This window comes from Abramis brama (genome assembly GCF_963993115.1).
Source record: "Abramis brama genome assembly, chromosome: 10".
Lineage (NCBI taxonomy): Eukaryota > Metazoa > Chordata > Actinopteri > Cypriniformes > Leuciscidae > Abramis > Abramis brama.
In genome coordinates this window covers 348778-371251 of record NC_139972.1, presented here as the reverse complement: position 1 = coordinate 371251, position 22474 = coordinate 348778, and the positions used below count along the sequence as shown (strand labels likewise).

At 47.5% G+C, this 22474-nt stretch overlaps 2 protein-coding genes across 16 annotated transcripts in view; both read left to right on the top strand.

Annotated features, from left to right (window-relative positions):
* Positions 1-18137, top strand: part of sik3 (SIK family kinase 3) — a 62350-nt gene extending 44213 nt beyond the window's left edge. For 3 of the 4 annotated variants that reach the window (XM_084126139.1, XM_084126141.1, XM_084126140.1), the window contains 9 exons: positions 2358-2477; positions 4526-4587; positions 4667-4776; positions 4849-5107; positions 7479-8113; positions 8338-8456; positions 9678-9807; positions 9892-10016; positions 16373-18137. In XM_084126139.1, the coding sequence (XP_083982265.1) occupies positions 2358-2477; positions 4526-4587; positions 4667-4776; positions 4849-5107; positions 7479-8113; positions 8338-8456; positions 9678-9807; positions 9892-10007 (1551 nt within the window). In that variant the 3' untranslated portion in view covers positions 10008-10016; positions 16373-18137. The remainder of the gene's footprint in view (positions 1-2357; positions 2478-4525; positions 4588-4666; positions 4777-4848; positions 5108-7478; positions 8114-8337; positions 8457-9677; positions 9808-9891; positions 10017-16372) is intronic. The other variant, XM_084126138.1, reaches the window with a different exon arrangement.
* A 1722-nt stretch (positions 18138-19859) lies between these two features.
* Positions 19860-22474, top strand: part of tmem25 (transmembrane protein 25) — a 33381-nt gene continuing 30766 nt past the window's right edge. For 9 of the 12 annotated variants that reach the window (XM_084126906.1, XM_084126911.1, XM_084126912.1 and 6 more), the window contains exons 1-3: positions 19860-19959; positions 20301-20361; positions 20432-20782. In XM_084126906.1, the coding sequence (XP_083983032.1) occupies positions 19879-19959; positions 20301-20361; positions 20432-20782 (493 nt within the window). In that variant the 5' untranslated portion in view covers positions 19860-19878. The remainder of the gene's footprint in view (positions 19960-20300; positions 20362-20431; positions 20783-22474) is intronic. The other 3 variants (XM_084126902.1, XM_084126909.1, XM_084126905.1) reach the window with 1 other exon arrangement.

Genomic DNA, 22474 nt, shown 5'->3' with positions numbered 1-22474 from the left:
GCTCAAACAGGTACACACACACACACACACACACACACACACACAGCTGGAGAACAACAGCCTGATCCGCCAGCTCAAACTGGTACACACACACACACACACACACACACACACACAGCTGGAGAACAACAGCCTGATCCGCCAGCTCAAACTGGTACACACACACACACACACACACACACAAACACACACACACTCGCAAGGCAAGGCAAGGCTCAAACAGGTACGCATTGCAACCACACACACGTGTGTGCTCAACAGCTGAAGCAGGGGCTCAGAGTGTGTGTGTGTGTGTGTGTGTGTGTGTGTGTGTTATATGGCACATTATGACAGGTATGAAAACTCCTCACCTTTTGGCGAAATTCGCCGTTTTAAAACCAAAATGGGTCACCTACGTGATTTGTGCAGATCCGATGAGAAAATATTTACCCGCTATATCTCTATAGTTACCATAAACTTCGCAGCTTTAAAAAAACTATCATCATTCCTAATGCCGAAACCTGACAGCCAATCCGAGTCAGAGTAACGTTAGGGCAGAATTGTTTTCAAAGTCTTTTACACCGCGAGTCTGACGACTGGACACACTGCCGAACAAAGACCCGCACGTCGGAAAGCAAGCCTGAGGCGAGTTAGCTTACAATGTTAACGGTCCTGTCAGATACAGACAGCGATGTTGTCCATGTCATTATTTTGACATAGAAGAGGGCGGGATAATATCGCGAGCGGGCGCGGGCGCCGTGAGCGCTGAGCGGGCAGGAACGAGTTAGTGAGCTGTTGTCGAAAAAGATGGATAACGCAAAAAAGCTGTCGGGGTCTAAAAATAGAAAAAGAAAGAGGGGAAAGGAGATGGCATGTCAACTGATGCGACAGCAGCTCAATAAGTGGATGGTGAAAGGCTACAGGTAGGATTTTGTTTTGTGTGACGTCCTGGCATGTAGGCTAATGTCATCGGGACTACCGGGAGATTCCGATACATCTCATACTTTTTTGTTTTGTTTTTTGTCTTAACGGCCCATAAAATTCGTACATCGGCGGCCCATTCGTTTTGTTTTGCTTAATTGGCGGTGCTGGGTTAGTGCGTAATTAGTGTGTAATGCATTGGTCAAAAAAAAGTCAGCGTTAGTTTATTTTCTGACACCCCATGAAACGCGTAGATCAGCGGCCCATTGGTTCTTTTCTTGATTGACACTGGGCTAGCCCAATCACATCTTTAATGTGAAGTATAGAAATATACTCTTTCAAGTATAGAAATTAGTACAAAACTAATTATGAAAGTTTCCTTTATTTTTCAGTGCATTTGTTTTACAATATATTAGGGGTGTAACAATATATCGTGTCACAATATATCGCAATACAAAAATGCAGTGGACAGTGACAATATATATTGTGTTTCACCCAAAATACAAATTACGTGTCAGTACTACATTAATGCAAATGTGATAATGCCAAATGCCTGATGTTACCAGTAAAAAGTGGCCAACATTATTTTAAATATATCTAGAATATAGAAGCATATTCGTCTAAAATAATTCTGTATTTTCAGCTTCAGAATCATGAGTATTGTTATTCTGGTGTCTCTATTGTCCTGTGCTTTGGGTTTCCAGCACCAAGTCCAAGCCATTTACACACAATGTAACATCAAATTTAGCATTTTAATCAACAGTACATTTTTTTGTTAACCTTTTATCATATGTCTTGGAGTATCGCAATAATATCATATCGTGAGTTCAGTGTCGTGATATGGATCGAATCGTGACATGAAGGTATCGTTACTCCCCTACAATATATGGCTATTACTATCATGGGATTAATATTATAACTATTATTATGTAGTAGTAATGTAGACAGACACTGTAACTAAAAGAGTTTTGAATTTTTCTTTGTTTAATTTGCACCAGATTGATGAATTTAACATTAAAAAGCACACAATTTTCTTACGGGGGGCATGCCCTAGAGGGGCAGAGGTCCCTCACCACAGCGATCCAGAACTCCTGTGAGGAACACTGGTATATGCACAGCTTTGGGGGGGATTCATCACTGTGGAGTATAGTTCAATTGTATTAATAAGTGAAACTTTTGTACTTATTTCATCTGTTAACTCTCACTTGTTCCTACTCACTCATTACATTTATTTTTTAAATGAATAAATTTAAATTGTGTATATATGGTGGTGTGTGTGTATATATATGCTGTTTTCATGCCTGTTATGAGCATGACCAATTCCTTAGTGTTTATTTTTTCATGATAAACCTCAGACAGAAATTCAAATAACATGAAATGATACAATAAAACCTTGTGTGTTCTTTAATGTACATTCACTGATGAGAAAACATTGGTGTGTGTGTGTGTGTGTGCAGGAGTGTGAGCAGCTGCAGAAGATGTACGCAGCGGCGCAAGACGAGCGGATGATGGAACACACACAGCAACAGCACATCCTCTACCAGCAAGAACAGCAGATCCTACACCAGCAAATACAGGTCTGACCTCGCTGACCTCGCTGACCTCACTGACCTCGCTGACCTCGCTGACCTCGCTGACCTCGCTGACCTCGCTGACCTCGCTGACCTCACTAACCTCGCTGACCTCACTGACCTCGCTGACTTCACTAACCTCGCTGACCTCACTGACCTCGCTGACCTCACTAACCTCGCTGACCTCACTAACCTCGCTGACCTCACTAACCTCGCTGACCTCACTGACCTCGCTGACCTCACTAACCTCGCTGACCTCACTAACCTCGCTGACCTCACTAACCTCGCTGACCTCACTAACCTCGCTGACCTCGCTGACCTCGCTGACCTCACTAACCTCGCTGACCTCGCTGACCTCACTGACCTCGCTGACCTCACTGACCTCGCTGACCTCACTAACCTCGCTGACCTCGCTGACCTCGCTGACCTCACTGACCTCGCTGACCTCACTGACCTCGCTGACCTCACTGACCTCGCTGACCTCACTGACCTCACTGACCTCGCTGACCTCACTGACCTCGCTGACCTCCCTCACTAACCTCACTAACCTCGCTGACCTCACTAACCTCGCTGACCTCACTAACCTCGCTGACCTCACTGACCTCACTGACCTCGCTGACCTCACTGACCTCACTGACCTCGCTGACCTCACTGACCTCGCTGACCTCCCTCACTAACCTCACTAACCTCGCTGACCTCACTAACCTCGCTGACCTCACTAACCTCGCTGACCTCACTAACCTCGCTGACCTCACTAACCTCGCTGACCTCGCTGACCTCACTAACCTCGCTGACCTCACTAACCTCACTAACCTCGCTGACCTCACTAACCTCGCTGACCTCACTAACCTCGCTGACCTCACTAACCTCGCTGACCTCACTAACCTCACTAACCTCGCTGACCTCACTAACCTCGCTGACCTCACTAACCTCGCTGACCTCGCTGACCTCACTGACCTCGCTGACCTCGCTGACCTCACTGACCTCGCTGACCTCGCTGACCTCACTAACCTCGCTGACCTCGCTGACCTCACTGACCTCGCTGACCTCACTAACCTCGCTGACCTCGCTGACCTCGCTGACCTCACTGACCTCGCTGACCTCGCTGACCTCACTGACCTCGCTGACCTCACTGACCTCACTGACCTCGCTGACCTCACTGACCTCGCTGACCTCCCTCACTAACCTCACTAACCTCGCTGACCTCACTAACCTCGCTGACCTCACTGACCTCGCTGACCTCACTGACCTCGCTGACCTCACTAACCTCGCTGACCTCACTGACCTCGCTGACCTCACTGACCTCGCTGACCTCCCTCACTGACCTCGCTGACCTCCCTCACTGACCTCACTAACCTCGCTGACCTCACTAACCTCGCTGACCTCACTGACCTCGCTGACCTCACTGACCTCACTAACCTCGCTGACCTCACTGACCTCGCTGACCTCACTGACCTCGCTGACCTCACTGACCTCCCTCACTAACCTCACTAACCTCGCTGACCTCGCTAACCTCGCTGACCTCACTGACCTCGCTGACCTCACTGACCTCGCTGACCTCACTAACCTCGCTGACCTCACTGACCTCGCTGACCTCACTAACCTCGCTGACCTCACTGACCTCGCTGACCTCACTGACCTCGCTGACCTCCCTCACTAACCTCACTGACCTCGCTGACCTCACTGACCTCACTAACCTCGCTGACCTCACTAACCTCGTTGACCTCGCTGACATCGCTGACCTCACTGACCTCGTTGACCTCGCTGACCTCACTGACCTCACTGACCTCGTTATCATTGTAGTTATGTAGTTATTGTTATCGTTATAGTTATCGTTATAGTTATTGTTCTAGATGTGAACGTGTCATCTGTTCCTGCCATAGACTGATATACTAGTAGTAGTTCAGAGGAACAACACATATAATGGATATTGTTGTGGACAGTGGAGTCAAAAAGGTTTAGAACCACTGATCTAAAGTGCAGTTAAACACACACACACACATTCCTGAGAGTAACTATAAAGGGATGTGACCGTAATGACTTCCTGTTTACAGGCCCTGTCTTTGGGACATGGAGAGAACCAGCCCAGCAGTCACCTTACATACCAGCTACAGAGGTGAACACACACACACACAAACACACTCTCTCTAACACACACACACACATTTCTTCATCATGTTCTCTCTCTCTCTCAGGTTGCGTATTCAGCCCTCCAGTCCTCCACCTACGCACCCTAACAACCATCTCTTCAGACCAGCCAATCAGAGTCCTCCGCCGGGCAGTCAGGGGATGATGCAGGCTCACGGTCAGTGTCCAATCAGCAGCCTCGGTTGAGTGATTCACACAGTGACATTGACATGTTAAACTCCTCCCACAGGCGGGGCTTCTGCGGTTCAGTTTCAGCATGGCTCCGCCCTCTACCAGTCTCCCAGCGCCAGCCCTCCCCCCACCAGCCTCCCCCGCATGGCCAATCAGCAGCCTCCGTTATCGTCAGGCTCCGCCCGCCAGCAGCAGGTGACCATTCAGGTGCAGGAGGTGGAGCTCGGGGGCGGAGCTCAGCGCCAGGGTTTCCTAGCAACCCCGTGTCACAGAGTTCTGGGGAAACAGTTGAGCGCTGATAACGCGGAAACACACAGGTGACGCGAGCGCCGCGGACACACACACACACACACACACACACACACACTGCCATCTGTGTGTTCGGTTCATTTATTTGTCCTTTATTTTTGATTGTTAAAAAAGGCTTTGATTTTATGTTCTTTTGGTTTTGAATCAGTGCTGTTTATGTTTGTTCCCTCTGGTGTTTTTCGCATGTCGGTCAAAAATGACTTAAATTATTTTTTTTATTTCAATAAAAGGAAAGTACTATATTTTAGTTCAATAATGTTTTTTATTTAATATTTTGTATTTTTAGGGGATTTTAAGAAACTACATTATATTTTCGCTGTGTTTATAATCCATTTATTCACTTTTTGATCATAAACCTGAAAATTACATTTCCGGCTTAAACTGGTAAATCTTGAACGCTTTAGAGCGACAGACTGAAGATTGATCTCTTCAAAGACGACACTTGGCAGATTATTGCTGAAGTGAAATTTTTTTTTAAAAATGAACTTAAAAAAAGTTTTATTGTTATATTTTACGTTTATTGTTATGAAAAATTTGCAAAAATACTATTTTCAATTTTCATATGAAATAAATATTTTCAAAAACACATTTTACTCTAAAACTGTGATAAAATCTAAGCCATAAATCTAAACAAGTTGTGTTTCAAATGTGAGCTTGATATCTGATAAATGATCTTTCAGTGAGATGTTGTTCGGCTGCAGTTCCAGACGCTTCCACTAGAGGAAACTCTCTCATTCATTTCCAATGCGTCACTTCTGACCGCGAGAAACACAACTGTGAATATTGTTTTCAGGACCATTTAACCTGTTCCAATCATGTCCATGATTTATTTATTTTATTTTTTTCACACAGCAAGTGCCAAAACCTTTACCAAGTTTCGTACCATTCCAATGAAGAAAAAACAAAACAAATGTAAAATATTTCAGTCAAAAATGACCGAAAAGCACCAGAGGTTTAAAGCATGTTTAGGACATTGAGATTATTTTAATGATTCTGTTGGAGTTTTATCACTGTTGTGGAAATGATTTGTGTAAATACTGAGACGCTCCCAGACGAGTGACTGACGGCGGGCGTTTGAGGTACGCTGGTGAACTCATGCTAGCAGTAGATCGTGTGTTTCTGTGTCGTGTTCACTGGATCAGACAGTGGATGTGAGACGGGATGTTGATTAGTCTTAATAGTATTAATAGTGCTGATCTTAGATGAACATTAGCCACTGGAGCAGTGGGTTCAGTATTGTGTGTTTTAAAGGCAACATGAAATCATCATTGACTCGATGTTGTGCAAGATTCATCAGTGACGTTATTCTGAGGACAAATCATGTTTGTCTTCATTGTCTCAATAATGCTGATGTAGGCTCTCAAACAATAGAGTTCGTCAGTGATTCACTTCCGGAAGTGTTTTTCCCATTCATTTTTTTCATAGGCATGTTAGAAATGTCCAGGTTAAAGCCATTAAACCGAACCAACCAGCTAGAGGAGAATCATAGCATTACAAAGATTTATTGTGTGAAGCAAAAAAGCATTTGAAATTCAAAAAGACAACTATAATAACTGTAAAAACTATAATGAGGGAAAGAACTACAATCCCATGATGCATTGCGAACAACATAACCGAATAAATAAAAAAAGAAGAAATATAAAACTATTCATTTAAAGTGGCTGATTATGTGTATAGAAACTACATTTTAAGTATATTGCAAATATGCATGTATATTAAAATATTTGACAGCATAGCGAGACTCGATTACGTCATTTGCAGTGCTTCATGGGAGTGGGCGGAGCTTAAGAGCCCTTTTGGGCGTGAGGAATTTTCTGTACAGAATCATGGGTAATGGCGCTTTCAGAATATAGGTATATAAATTTCGACTTTTTTCTATTGTATTGGTATATAAACTCGCGAGAATAAAGTCGGAATTGCAAGAAACTCAGAATTGTGAGAAAAAAAGTCGGGGATTTCAATTCTACGAAAAAAGTTAGAATATATGTATATAAACTCACAATTTCACATTTTTTCTCACAATTCCGACTTTTTCTTTGCAGTTCTACTAAAGTCAGAATATATATAAGAAACCCACAATTTCAACTTTTTTTCTCCCAATTCTACTAAAAAGTCAGAATATGAATATACTCACAATTCAACTTTTTTCTCCCAATTCTACGAAAAAGTCAGAATACGTATAAGAAAGTCACAATTTCAACTTTTTTCTCAAAATTGTAACTTTTTCTCGCAATTTGTAATTTGCTCTGAAACATCACATTAATGTCATTGTTTCATGTTGACTTTTGTCAAAAAGGGGGTGGAGTCAGATCAGACCAGACTCCTCCCTTGCATAACAGTTGTGATTATGCTAATGAGAAGTTGTTCTGTGTGTTTCAGTCGCAGTCTGAGTCGCTTCCACACTTCCACGTACGAGCAGTTTACCCCGCACCTGTTTGGCGAGGGCAACATGAACAGTGTGATCGGCACCTATAACCCGTACCTGCAGGGGGCGTGTCTGAAGGTGCCGGGTCTGGAGGGTTACCAGGGTTACGGGAGTCCGTCGGCGTTACAACAGGCTCTGCTATCGCCCACGCCGCTAGAGTACCGGCCGCCACAGGTCACGCCCACTCTACAGGGCCTGCTCTCGCCACGCCACTCGCTAACGGGCCACGCCGACCCACGCCTGCCGCCGCAAGACCTCGCCGCGCTCCTCAAGCGGCACTCACGCACGGCCCCGCCCCCGGCCACGCCCACCGAGATGCTGCTGCTGCAGCTGGGCCAATCCGGTGAGAGCTTGGAGCCTCCGCAAGCCCCGCCCACGCAGCACTACCATCACCTGCTCCAGATAAGCCCTGCCCCTCCCTCGGAGAGCATGGAAGAGGACGAGGCGCCGGCCTATCACGAGGGCCTGCTGGCCAAAGCCGCCGCCCCCTCCTGTGACGAGATGCTGGCTCCGCCCCACTGCAGCACGCCACCCTACTCCTCCCCCACACATAGACACACCTACATGCGCGGCACAACGGCGACCAGAGGTGACGCATTGCTCAGCGCATTCATACACACGCTCACTCACACACTCACTCACACACAAACACACGCACTCACACACGCACTCACACACACTCGTGCACACACTCACTCAATCATACACTCATGCGCACACACACACACTCGCTCACACACACACACACTCACTCACTCACACACACACACGCACTTCTCCATCTAATGTATTTGTTGGCCTGTTGTGTGTCAGAATCGTGTGACGCCTCAGACTGTCGGCCGATGGAAGGAGATCATAACGGCTATGGCTCACACAGACCCCGAGGAGCATTACAGCGACATCACACCATCCAGACCTGCGACGACGCCTACGTGAGTGTGTGAGAGAGTGAGTGAGTATGTGAGTGAGTGAGTGAGTATAAGAGTGAGTGAGTGAGTATAAGAGTGAGTGAGTATAAGTGAGTGAGTGAGTATAAGAGTGAGTGAGTATAAGTGAGTGAGTATAAGTGTGAGTGAGTGAGTATAAGAGTGAGTATGTGAGTGAGTGAGTGAGTGAGAGTATAAGAGTGAGTGAGTGAGTGAGTGTGAGAGCGAGTGTATGTGAGAGCGAGTGTATGTGAGAGCGAGTGAGTGTGTGAGTGTATGTGAGAGTGAGTGAGTGTGAGTGTATGTGAGAGTGAGTGAGTGAGTATGAGAGTGAGTGTGTGAGTGTATGTGAGAGTGAGTGAGTGAGTGTGTGAGTGTATGTGAGAGTGAGTGAGTATGAGAGTGAGTGTGTGTGTGTGTGTGAGTGAGTGAGTGTATGTGAGTGTGAGTGAATGAGTGTGAAAGTGGGTGAGTGTGAAAGTGGGTGAGTGTGAGAGTGAGTGTGAGTGTGAGTGTGAGTGTGAGTGTGAGTGTGAGTGTGAAAGTGGGTGAGTGTGAAAGTGGGTGAGTGTGAGAGTGAGTGTGAGAGTGAGTGTGAGAGTGAGTGTGAGAGTGAGTGTGAGAGTGAGTGTGAGTGTGAGTGTGAGAGTGAGAGTGAGTGTGAGTGTGAGAGTGAGTGAATGAGTGTGAGTGAGTGTGAAAGTGGGTGAGTGTGAAAGTGTGTGAGAGTGAGTGTGAGAGTGAGTGTGAGAGTGAGTGTGAGAGTGAGTGTGAGAGTGAGTGTGAGAGTGAGTGTGAGTGTGAGAGTGAGAGTGAGTGTGAGAGTGAGTGAGTGTGAGTGTATGTGAGAGTGAGTGAGTGTGAGTGTATGTGAGAGTGAGTGAGTGTGTGAGTGTATGTGAGAGTGAGTGTGTGAGTGTATGTGAGAGTGAGTGAATGAGTATGAAAGTAAGTATGAGAGTGAGTGTGTGTGTGTGAGAGTGAGTGTGAGAGTGAGTGTGTGAGTATGAGAGTGAGTGAGTGAGTATGAGAGTGGGTGAGAGTGAGAGTGAGTGTGTATGAGTGAGTGAGTGAGTGATTGTGTGATTGTGTGAGTGTATGTGAGAGTGAGTGAATGAGTATGAAAGTAAGTATGAGAGCGAGTGTGAGTGTGAGTGAGTGAGAGTACGAGAGTGTGTGTGTGTGTGTGTGTCATGCAGTTCCAGCGCTGACCTCTTGTTCTTGTAGGAGCAGGCGGAGCCGATGTCTGGAATGAGCTTATTGGCTGGGAAGGCGTTAAGCTCCGCCCGCATGTCGGACATCCTCAGCCAATCGTCTCTGACAGGAAGCCAGCAGCTGCAGCAGAGGGAGGGGTCAGGTGTGTGAACGCACACACACACACACACACACACTCAAGCGCTCACTGATGATGATGATGTTGTGTGTGTGTGTGTGTGTTTAGACGTGGAGGCAGATGTTCCCCCCGCCTCCTGTTACCCGTCCTCCTGCACCAGTGACATGCTGCTAAGCTACAAACCCCCCGACCTGCAGTACAGTGTGGAACAGGCCGGGGTCTAATGAACACAGGTGAGTGTGTGTTTCTGTGTGAGTGTGTGTGTGTGTGAGAGTTTTTGTGTGAATGTCTGAGTGAGTGAGTGAGTATATGTGTGTTCTTCAGGGATGAGTTGTGGTCTAGGCGCAGGTCCACCATCTGATCTGGATACGGCCGGATCCGGCTGACTACATCATGCGTTGTGGTCGTGTCTAGGCGCAGGTCCTCCATCTGATCTGGATACGGCCGGATCCGGCTGACTACATCATGCGTTGTGGTCGTGTCTAGGCGCAGGTCCTCCATCTGATCTGGAATACGGCCCGGATCCGGCTGACTACATCATGCGTTGTGGTCGTGTCTAGGCGCAGGTCCTCCATCTGATCTGGTTACGGCCTGGATCCGGCTGACTACATCATGTGTTGTGGTCGTGTCTAGGTGCAGGTCCTCCATCTGATCTGGTTACGGCCTGGATCCGGCTGACTACGTCATGTGTTGTGGTCGTGTCTAGGCGCAGGTCCTCCATCTGATCTGGTTACGGCCTGGATCCGGCTGACTACATCATGTGTTGTGGTCGTGTCTAGGCGCAGGTCCTCCATCTGATCTGGATACGGCCCGGATCCGGCTGACTCATCATGTGTTGTGGTCGTGTCTAGGCGCAGGTCCTCCATCTGATCTGGATACGGCCCGGATCCGGCTGACTACATCATGCGTTGTGGTCGTGTCTAGGCGCAGGTCCTCCATCTGATCTGGTTACGGCCTGGATCCGGCTGACTACATCATGTGTTGTGGTCGTGTCTAGGTGCAGGTCCTCCATCTGATCTGGTTACGGCCTGGATCCGGCTGACTACATCATGTGTTGTGGTCGTGTCTAGGCGCAGGTCCTCCATCTGATCTGGTTACGGCCTGGATCCGGCTGACTACATCATGTGTTGTGGTCGTGTCTAGGTCCTCCATCTGATCTGGTTACGGCCTGGATCCGGCTGACTACATCATGTGTTGTGGTCGTGTCTAGGCGCAGGTCCTCCATCTGATCTGGATACGGCCCGGATCCGGCTGACTCATCATGTGTTGTGGTCGTGTCTAGGTGCAGGTCCTCCATCTGATCTGGTTACGGCCTGGATCCGGCTGACTACATCATGCGTTGTGGTCGTGTCTAGGTGCAGGTCCTCCATCTGATCTGGATACGGCCCGGATCCGGCTGACTACATCATGCGTTGTGGTCGTGTCTAGGTCCTCCATCTGATCTGGTTACGGCCTGGATCCGGCTGACTACATCATGTGTTGTGGTCGTGTCTAGGCGCAGGTCCTCCATCTGATCTGGTTACGGCCTGGATACGGCTGACTACATCATGCGTTGTGGTCGTGTCTAGGTCCTCCATCTGATCTGGTTACGGCCTGGATCCGGCTGACTACATCATGTGTTGTGGTCGTGTCTAGGCGCAGGTCCTCCATCTGATCTGGATACGGCCTGGATCCGGCTGACTACATCATGCGTTGTGGTCATGTCTAGGCGCAGGTCCTCCATCTGATCTGGATACGGCCGGATCCGGCTGACTACATCATGCGTTGTGGTCGTGTCTAGGCGCAGGTCCTCCATCTGATCTGGATACGGCCGGATCCGGCTGACTACATCATGCGTTGTGGTCGTGTCTAGGCGCAGGTCCTCCATCTGATCTGGATACGGCCGGATCCGGCTGACTACATCATGCGTTGTGGTCGTGTCTAGGCGCAGGTCCTCCATCTGATCTGGATACGGCCGGATCCGGCTGACTACATCATGCGTTGTGGTCGTGTCTAGGCGCAGGTCCTCCATCTGATCTGGATACGGCCGGATCCGGCTGACTACATCATGCGTTGTGGTCATGTCTAGGCGCAGGTCCTCCATCTGATCTGGATACGGCCGGATCCGGCTGACTACATCATGCGTTGTGGTCATGTCTAGGCGCAGGTCCTCCATCTGATCTGGATACGGCCGGATCCGGCTGACTACATCATGCGTTGTGGTCGTGTCTAGGCGCAGGTCCTCCATCTGATCTGGTTACGGCCGGATCCGGCTGACTACATCATGCGTTGTGGTCGTGTCTAGGCGCAGGTCCTCCATCTGATCTGGTTACGGCCTGGATCCGGCTGACTACATCATGCGTTGTGGTCGTGTCTAGGCGCAGGTCCTCCATCTGATCTGGATACGGCCCGGATCCGGCTGACTACATCATGCGTTGTGGTCATGTCTAGGCGCAGGTCCTCCATCTGATCTGGATACGGCCCGGATCCGGCTGACTACATCATGCGTTGTGGTCGTGTCTAGGCGCAGGTCCTCCATCTGATCTGGTTACGGCCAGATCCGGCTGACTACATCATGTGTTGTGGTCGTGTCTAGGCGCAGGTCCTCCATCTGACCTGGATAGGGTCTGGATCCGGCTGACTACATCATGTGTTGTGGTTGTGTCTAGGCGCAGGTCCTCCATCTGACCTGGATAGGGTCTGGATCCGGCTGACTACATCATGCGTTGTGGTCGTGTCTAGGCGCAGGTCCTCCATCTGATCTGGATACGGCCCGGATCCGGCTGACTACATCATGCGTTGTGGTCGTGTCTAGGCGCAGGTCCTCCATCTGATCTGGTTACGGCCTGGATCCGGCTGACTACATCATGCGTTGTGGTCGTGTCTAGGCGCAGGTCCTCCATCTGATCTGGTTACGGCCTGGATCCGGCTGACTACATCATGCGTTGTGGTCGTGTCTAGGCGCAGGTCCACCATCTGATCTGGATACGGCCCGGATCCGGCTGACTACATCATGCGTTGTGGTCGTGTCTAGGCGCAGGTCCTCCATCTGATCTGGTTACGGCCAGATCCGGCTGACTACATCATGTGTTGTGGTCGTGTCTAGGCGCAGGTCCTCCATCTGACCTGGATAGGGTCTGGATCCGGCTGACTACATCATGCGTTGTGGTCGTGTCTAGGCGCAGGTCCTCCATCTGATCTGGATACGGCCCGGATCCGGCTGACTACATCATGCGTTGTGGTCGTGTCTAGGCGCAGGTCCTCCATCTGATCTGGTTACGGCCTGGATCCGGCTGACTACATCATGCGTTGTGGTCGTGTCTAGGCGCAGGTCCTCCATCTGATCTGGTTACGGCCTGGATCCGGCTGACTACATCATGCGTTGTGGTCGTGTCTAGGCGCAGGTCCTCCATCTGATCTGGTTACGGCCTGGATCCGGCTGACTACATCATGCGTTGTGGTCGTGTCTAGGCGCAGGTCCTCCATCTGATCTGGTTACGGCCAGGATCCGGCTGACTACATCATGTGTTGTGGTCGTGTCTAGGCGCAGGTCCTCCATCTGACCTGGTTACGGCCTGGATCCGGCTGACTACATCATGCGTTGTGGTCGTGTCTAGGCGCAGGTCCTCCATCTGATCTGGATACGGCCCGGATCCGGCTGACTACATCATGCGTTGTGGTCGTGTCTAGGCGCAGGTCCTCCATCTGATCTGGATACGGCCCGGATCCGGCTGACTACATCATGCGTTGTGGTCGTGTCTAGGCGCAGGTCCTCCATCTGATCTGGATACGGCCCGGATCCGGCTGACTCATCATGTGTTGTGGTCATGTCTAGGTGCAGGTCCTCCATCTGATCTGGTTACGGCCTGGATCCGGCTGACTACATCATGCGTTGTGGTCGTGTCTAGGTGCAGGTCCTCCATCTGATCTGGATACGGCCCGGATCCGGCTGACTCATCATGTGTTGTGGTCGTGTCTAGGCGCAGGTCCTCCATCTGATCTGGTTACGGCCTGGATACGGCTGACTACATCATGCGTTGTGGTCGTGTCTAGGTCCTCCATCTGATCTGGTTACGGCCTGGATCCGGCTGACTACATCATGTGTTGTGGTCGTGTCTAGGCGCAGGTCCTCCATCTGATCTGGATACGGCCGGATCCGGCTGACTACATCATGCGTTGTGGTCATGTCTAGGCGCAGGTCCTCCATCTGATCTGTATACGGCCGGATCCGGCTGACTACATCATGCGTTGTGGTCGTGTCTAGGCGCAGGTCCTCCATCTGATCTGGATACGGCCGGATCCGGCTGACTACATCATGCGTTGTGGTCGTGTCTAGGCGCAGGTCCTCCATCTGATCTGGATACGGCCCGGATCCGGCTGACTACATCATGCGTTGTGGTCGTGTCTAGGCGCAGGTCCTCCATCTGATCTGGTTACGGCCAGATCCGGCTGACTACATCATGCGTTGTGGTTGTGTCTAGGCGCAGGTCCTCCATCTGACCTGGATAGGGTCCGGATCCGGCTGACTACATCATGCGTTGTGGTCGTGTCTAGGCGCAGGTCCTCCATCTGATCTGGATACGGCCCGGATCCGGCTGACTACATCATGCGTTGTGGTCGTGTCTAGGCGCAGGTCCTCCATCTGATCTGGTTACGGCCAGATCCGGCTGACTACATCATGTGTTGTGGTCGTGTCTAGGCGCAGGTCCTCCATCTGATCTGGATACGGCCAGATCCGGCTGACTACATCATGTGTTGTGGTCGTGTCTAGGCGCAGGTCCTCCATCTGATCTGGTTACGGCCGGATCCGGCTGACTACATCATGCGTTGTGGTCGTGTCTAGGCGCAGGTCCACCATCTGATCTGGTTACGGCCCGGATCCGGCTGATTACATCATGCGTTGTGGTCGTGTCTAGGCGCAGGTCCTCCATCTGATCTGGTTACGGCCGGATCCGGCTGACTACATCATGCGTTGTGGTCGTGTCTAGGCGCAGGTCCACCATCTGATCTGGTTACGGCCCGGATCCGGCTGACTACATCATGTGTTGTGGTCGTGTCTAGGCGCAGGTCCTCCATCTGATCTGGTTACGGCCTGGATACGGCTGACTACATCATGCGTTGTGGTCGTGTCTAGGTCCTCCATCTGATCTGGTTACGGCCTGGATCTGGCTGACTACATCATGTGTTGTGGTCGTGTCTAGGCGCAGGTCCTCCATCTGATCTGGATACGGCCGGATCCGGCTGACTACATCATGCGTTGTGGTCATGTCTAGGCGAAGGTCCTCCATCTGTTCTGGATACGGCCGGATCCGGCTGACTACATCATGCGTTGTGGTCGTGTCTAGGCGCAGGTCCACCATCTGATCTGGTTACGGCCTGGATCCGGCTGACTACATCATGCGTTGTGGTCGTGTCTAGGCGAAGGTCCTCCATCTGTTCTGGATACGGCCGGATCCGGCTGAATACATCATGCGTTGTGGTCGTGTCTAGGCGCAGGTCCTCCATCTGTTCTGGATACGGCCGGATCCGGCTGACTACATCATGCGTTGTGGTCGTGTCTAGGCGAAGGTCCACCATCTGATCTGGTTACGGCCTGGATCCGGCTGACTACATCATGCGTTGTGGTCGTGTCTAGGCGCAGGTCCACCATCTGATCTGGTTACGGCCTGGATCCGGCTGACTACATCATGTGTTGTGGTCGTGTCTAGGCGCAGGTCCTCCATCTGATCTGGTTACGGCCGGATCCGGCTGACTACATCATGCGTTGTGGTCGTGTCTAGGCGCAGGTCCTCCATCTGATCTGGTTACGGCCTGGATCCGGCTGACTACATCATGCGTTGTGGTCGTGTCTAGGCGCAGGTCCTCCATCTGATCTGGTTACGGCCGGATCCGGCTGACTACATCATGCGTTGTGGTCGTGTCTAGGCGCAGGTCCACCATCTGATCTGGTTACGGCCTGGATCCGGCTGACTACATCATGCGTTGTGGTCGTGTCTAGGCGCAGGTCCTCCATCTGATCTGGTTACGGCCGGATCCGGCTGACTACATCATGCGTTGTGGTCGTGTCTAGGCGCAGGTCCTCCATCTGTTCTGGATACGGCCGGATCCGGCTGACTACATCATGCGTTGTGGTCGTGTCTAGGCGCAGGTCCACCATCTGATCTGGTTACGGCCTGGATCCGGCTGACTAAAGTAAACCTTGGGATAAACAGAAAGACTAACATTAGCGTAGATGCCCTTCTTATGATGTAACGAATACATCAGGTGTTATAGGAAGTGTATAGGACGTAGTTTATGGTACTGTGAATGTGAGTCTGAGTGTGTGTGTGTGTGTGTGTGTGTGTGAGTACAAATACTATGAAATGAATATACGTTTTATCCACATACAGTACACTCACATTAAAGCAATATATATTATATAGTAAAATCAGCTGCATTATTGTTTATATTGTCACTATTCGTGAAAAATAACTTCAGTAAATAAAAAATTTAGACTAAATTTACATACATTTAATATAATATGTTAACATTTGTTAATATATATTTTTATATACAATTTTATATTAAATGTATAATATATACTAATAATGTTCTGTGTTTCTCTTCTCAGGGGTGTATTTGCTGTATAAAGCTCATATCCGTCTGCTGTGTTGTGCTGTCATGCCAAATCCTCATCGTCTGTCCGTCGGGGTGCCGTGGGCGTGGCCAGCACGCAGGGGGCGGAGCACTTGGCTTCCTCTTCGACGCCATTGGCCGTCTTGACCTGGGAGTTTCTCTGATTGGCTGGGGCAGGTGCCGCCCATCTGCTGAGGCCCAATAATCATCCGCCCCTCTCCCACCCGACCACGCCCTCTTACTGTCGCCATAGCAGCGCTCCCGCGCGCTCCGAAGGCTTACACAGAGTCTTATGTAAACACACTGACACACACACATACACACACACGAAAAGACGTCATTACCAAACGCCACAAACCCAAAGTATTTCACGTGAAGCCTGTGGGATGTCACGGATCATTCCGGTCGGGCCGTGACTCTCATTCGCTCTTTCCTCACTTCTGTTCTTTTATTTTTAACGCATTTTTATGGCTAATGTTCTGTAGGAATTATGATTCATTATTGTTCTCGTTTTCTGTAAAAGACGTTTTATGGTTATGACATTATTAAAAAGAATGATTATTATTAAAACCGTTCTATGTTGCAACGAGAACAGCAGCGTTTGTTTCCTCACAAAGTGATTTTTGCACTTTCAGTTTTTGTTTTTTGCTTTTCCTTCCTGTTTCTTGTTCACCTCCTTCATTCCATACATCTGTCTGTCTGTCTGTCTGTTTGATGTCTATGACAGATGCATTGTGGGTAGTTTCACAGGTCCTGTACTGCTCATAGATGATGATGATGTTTGAGCTTCATTTCCTTTTCTCAAAGCTTTATTGTTTTTTTTTTTGTGGATGTTGTTGGAAAAGCTTTTGTATATTGTTTATTTTGCTATTTCTGTTCTGATGTCATGTTGATGTTTTTAGCCAAATGTACAGACAGACAGACAGACGCTTCATTTCACGTCTTTCTCAGAGTTCAGAGCCCAAATGTGTGGAAGCTTCTCTCCTCCACGGAATAAAAACAAAAGACAATTTATACAAATTTATATCTAACAATTATGACTTTTTTACTTGCAATTATGAGTTTATATCTCAGAGTCAGAATATAGGTATATAAACTCACAATTTCAACTTTTTTTCTCCCAATTCTACAGAAAAAGTCAGAATATGTATAAGAAACTCACAATTTCAACTTTTTTCTCACAATTCTACGAAAAAGTCAGAATATAGGTATATAAATGTGTCGAAGTCGGAATTGTGAGATAAAAGTAATTGCAATTCCACAAAAAAGTCTGAATATTGTTTTTTATTTTTTATTTTTATTACAATCGTAAGGTTTAAACAAAAAAAAAATCGCAATTAGCCTTTTTTTTTTATTATTATTATTTTAATCCTGTGGTGGAAACGAGCTTCTGTAGAAATATTGCTGAGATTGAACGATTTTTCTGCTGCCGTTTCGTCTTCGGTCTGACCAAACCAATAACGGTCACATGATCATCTGAGGCGAGACGGGCGTGTGTTTATCAGACAATCACCCGTCTGTGTGCGAGTTTGTGTCGATGGTGATGAAGAGAACCATGATCCTCCTCATCCTCCATCTGTCAATCATGTTATGCTCCGCCCTATTTTCCTTTCTAGATCTGTCAGTTTCTTCTCTCCTTTTTTTGGCTTTATGTTTTTGGAAAAAATACTAAAGTGCAACAGCAATGGTTAAAAAAGAATTCCAAACAAAACTGAGAGAAATAATAAATATATATAAATAAAGAAATGAATATGACATAAGTGTGTGTGCTGTGTTCTTTGAGAGTGTGTTCAGTAATACTACGGTACAGATCGAAACACCTTCACCGTGTTTTAATCTCTACCACAGATGTGATTCTCCTCAATATGTCGGCACAGGACCCGAAAGAGAGCGTTTACACTAATGCCCGCTTGTAGCCCTTTAACAATATGTGCTTGTGTTATGAACCGATGTCTGACACATGTCACGATGCACAACACTGAGCTTTTGTCCAGCTGCTATGTGAAGTCATTAATAATTGAACTTTGCAACACTGACTCTTATTGAATTGAGTTGAATAATGACACTGTTGTCTTCCGTAGAGCTGCTTTTGAATTTGTTTCATAATTGATGACTTTTACAGCATTAACACTGGTATTTTCATGTGTTATTACTGTGAAGGTGCTTTGAAACAATCTGTAGTGTATAAAGTGCTGTAGAAACAAGCAAATGTTAGCGCTGACACCTGCATATGTTTCCGGCCAGAAGCGTCTGCTAACCAATCAATATCAGGTATTAACAAGTACCATGTTAGTACACCTACACCTACACCTTCAACATCCGCTTTCTTTGCAGATTTACACTTTCTACAAGCCTCTTTCGATCTTCAACGCTCACCACCACAAATCATGCAACATCTATTCACGCAACTTTATCACTTTGAGTAATTAAACTTCCTTCCGTAACACCAACCCCTCTTCCGGTTTCATCCAGACGAAACCTTGTAGGAAGTTTCAGACCTGTCTCTCTTCCTATTCCTAGTGAACTATGTTCAATCTGATCCCAGATCTTCAGTTCTCATCATCTGCCAACTTCGATGCTGTTAAACATCCGATCCTCATCCCTGGAACAACACTATGCTGGTCTGAGTCTCAGCTCAGGTCTGAAGCGCATCAGCTGGTCCCGGGGTACCCCAGGGCTTAGTCCTCGGACCTCTCCTGTTTTCCATATACTCTACATCTTTGGGACCCATTATTCAGGCGCATGGTTTCTCCTACCGTTGCTATGCTGATGACACACTGTTCTACTGTTAATTCAAACAGACGATCCCACGGTAGCACCACGGACCAGTTGGCGTAGTTGGCTAACGATGCTTTCGGGAAACACACCCCTGGACGACTGCAATGCTCTTCTGGAAGGACTTCCAACATGTGCCATCAAACCTCTTCAAATGGAGCCACCGTGGAGAGGCGTAAAATCTCTTTCCAGAACCTTCTCATTCACTGTTTCACACTGGCAGAAAGATCTTCCCAAACCTGTCCAGACAGAATCCCTGAAGTATTCCAGGAACAGCCGGAAACTCATCTCTTCTGCTCTTACTGCATCTTTCTTCTATTCTTTCACTGTTTCTCAATCCCTCCCTGTTCTTGCTTGAACTATTAACACTTCTTGTGTTTGATCGCTTGTTGTATTCCTTTGGGTGAAAGCGTCTGCTAGATGAGCAAATGCTGGTTTAGTTCACCATCATGTGTTCTGTGTGCAGCTGCTGATGTCTGAATGTGATCCTGCACTGCAGAGGCTGAGCAGACCTGAGAGTCGAGCGCCGATCTGACTGGGGTCATCCTGCGTCTGGTTGGAGGAGGTTCAGTAACACACACACACACACACAGAGTCAGTGAACACTCGTCTGCTGCCTCCTGCTCTCAGTGTTTTATATCAGTAATGAATCACAGCAACCCCCCCCCCCCCGCCCCCCCCCCCCCCCCCGAATGCGTGCTGCGTCAGTGTGTGTGACGCTCCTGCATGAGTGTGTGTGTGTGTGTGTGTTTGCATTCTGAATGGATCCACAGCCGGTCGGAATCAGCAGCGTCTCTGTGCACAGAGGTAAAACACTCTGAGTGCGTGTGTGTGTGTGTGTGTGTGTGTCATAACTGTCATGTACCTCATTTGTACAGTATCCGTGTGTGATGCTGCTGCTGCATGAGTGTGTGTGTGTCCTGCAGCTGAGAGATGCAGAGTCTGCATGTCAACATCACACTGGGAAACAGAGATTGTTTTCATTTCTTGACTGATACATTTCAATCACACACTCAAATCGGTCTGAACGACACACACTTCAGCAGTTCATGTGTGCAACTGGACAATTCTAGTTTGTTTATGTGTTATTGTAGTTTTGTGCATCTGGTTGAGACTCTCCTGGTTTTTTCTTGTGTGTGTGTGTGTAGGTGACTATGAGGACGCTTCTCTCTTCTTTATTCTTTCACACCATGATCTGGGCCAGCACAGGTAAGATGTTCTTGTTTCAGTTATGTTTTTATTTCAGTATTGCTCTTGACTTTATTCTCCTCTCTGCCAGCAGCAATTGACCCCGCCCCCAAAATTGACGGACAGCAGACCTCGTCAGTCACGGTACAGGAGAACTTCACTCACCACTTCAACTGCCAATCCAAGGGCTGGAATCCTCAAGCCCCGCCCCTGCTGACCTGGTACCTGAACGGGGAGAGGCAGAGCGAGGTGACGGGCAGCCGGGGGGCGGGGCGTCTGGTTATGACATCACCAGGGGATTCCGGAGTGCTTCGATACGGATCCGAGCGCAACAGCACGTTCACACTCAAACCCAAACGCTGGGACCGAGAGCTGGTGTGTGCGGCGCGAAACCCTGCCGGAGGAGAGAGTTACAACGCCACCGTCACGCTCAACGTCCAGTGTGAGTCTGACACACTCCTGTGATACAGCTGCACGGTTTCTGCGTAAAAATCAACGAAAATACATTATGGAGCAAGTTTATAAAAAAAAACTGTTCAAATGTTAATCAATATAATAATGTTATATAATAATATAAATTATAACATGAATAATTAAAATAACATTTTATTCATAATATTAATTTAAATTTTGATCTGTCGGGTCGGATATCTGATGTAAAATTAATAATAATTATATTTTATATATCAATATAAATTATAGTATTAAATATAGCTGCAAGCAGCAATTAACGGGTTCAAGCGTTTTAAGAGTAGGGTTAGGGGTTATCAGGTTTCATATTAATCATAATGTAGCACAATTGTCAAAACTGATACCTAAGGAAAAATGAAGTGATAAACTTGTATACAAAATGTGAGTGTAAATGTTATAATAGTGATTTTAAAATGTCTAAAAATAAATGCAAAAGCAAAACCAGTGAAAATAACTTTATTAGTGAGTAGAATGAAAAAATTAGCATTATAACCAGTAGAGAGCAGCAGAGGGCCACTTATTGGATTTCTTTCCTTTTAAAAGCGTTTACCACCAGTAAACCACTAAGGTAAGGCACATTTTCCATGTTAACTCCATTAAACATGCTTACACACACACACACACACACACACATGATTTAATAGATCAAAATTCTTTGATAACTTTTTGCAAGTTTCAAGCAAAAGGGACAAACGGCCTACGGGGAGTTTGAAAAAGTAGATTTTACAAATAATCTCAAATATTTAACACATTTTTTGATTGGTTCTTGAGGCAAAGTCGTTCAGAATGAGGAGATTTAACATGATATGAATATTGTGTGATATATGTGTGATACGTTGCATAATATATAGACCCCTTCACGGTCGACGTCACAGGAAAATTCTAAGTTCGCAGTGCGCATGTCGGGGTCAGAAAGTTCATTCCATCCCATTGAATTGTGTGTTAACCAGAGAATTTGTCGTCAAGAAAAAATGCCTACTTGTTGCGTCGTGGACTGTGAAAATCACACCAGTTGTGGAGTCAAGTTTTTCAGGATTCCTGCAGGATCTCATCCGTTTAAAAAAAAATAGACGACATCTGTTCAGATCTATTTATTTTACAGTCTATGGTTCAGATAGATACTGCTATCTGCTAAGTAGCATGACACAGGTCACAATTAATGCCAGATATCGAACTTCACCTAACTATTAAACCAGTCTACAGTTTACAGAAAACATTTGTTTACTTACCAGGGCTTAACTCTACCGTTGTTGTCACAATAACTGTCAATAACACAATAACACTACAAACACGAGCATCTTTGATCGTAGCATTGTCCCAGTCTGCCCGTTTATTATATTAAAAAAATACACATACTTAACAGTGTTAAATTTGGGAAAAAAACTGCTTGGCTTGTCACCACAGTTATCTGCGTGGTTCCTCGGCGATGAAGTTCCACATGTGCGGCTATCCAACACGAAAATGCATGCAGCAAATATAAGCCGTTCACAATATTTTCTTCAGATAACTCCAAATTTCTCCCACACACTGGACTTGATTTTTGATGACTGTCGACAACTTTACAATCTCCACTAGCTATTCTTTTCTTCAACTCCTCAGCATCCATCTCGACGACTGCAAGCAGGTCGCGAGCGCGCGGTTATGATGCATTTTTAAAAGTGAA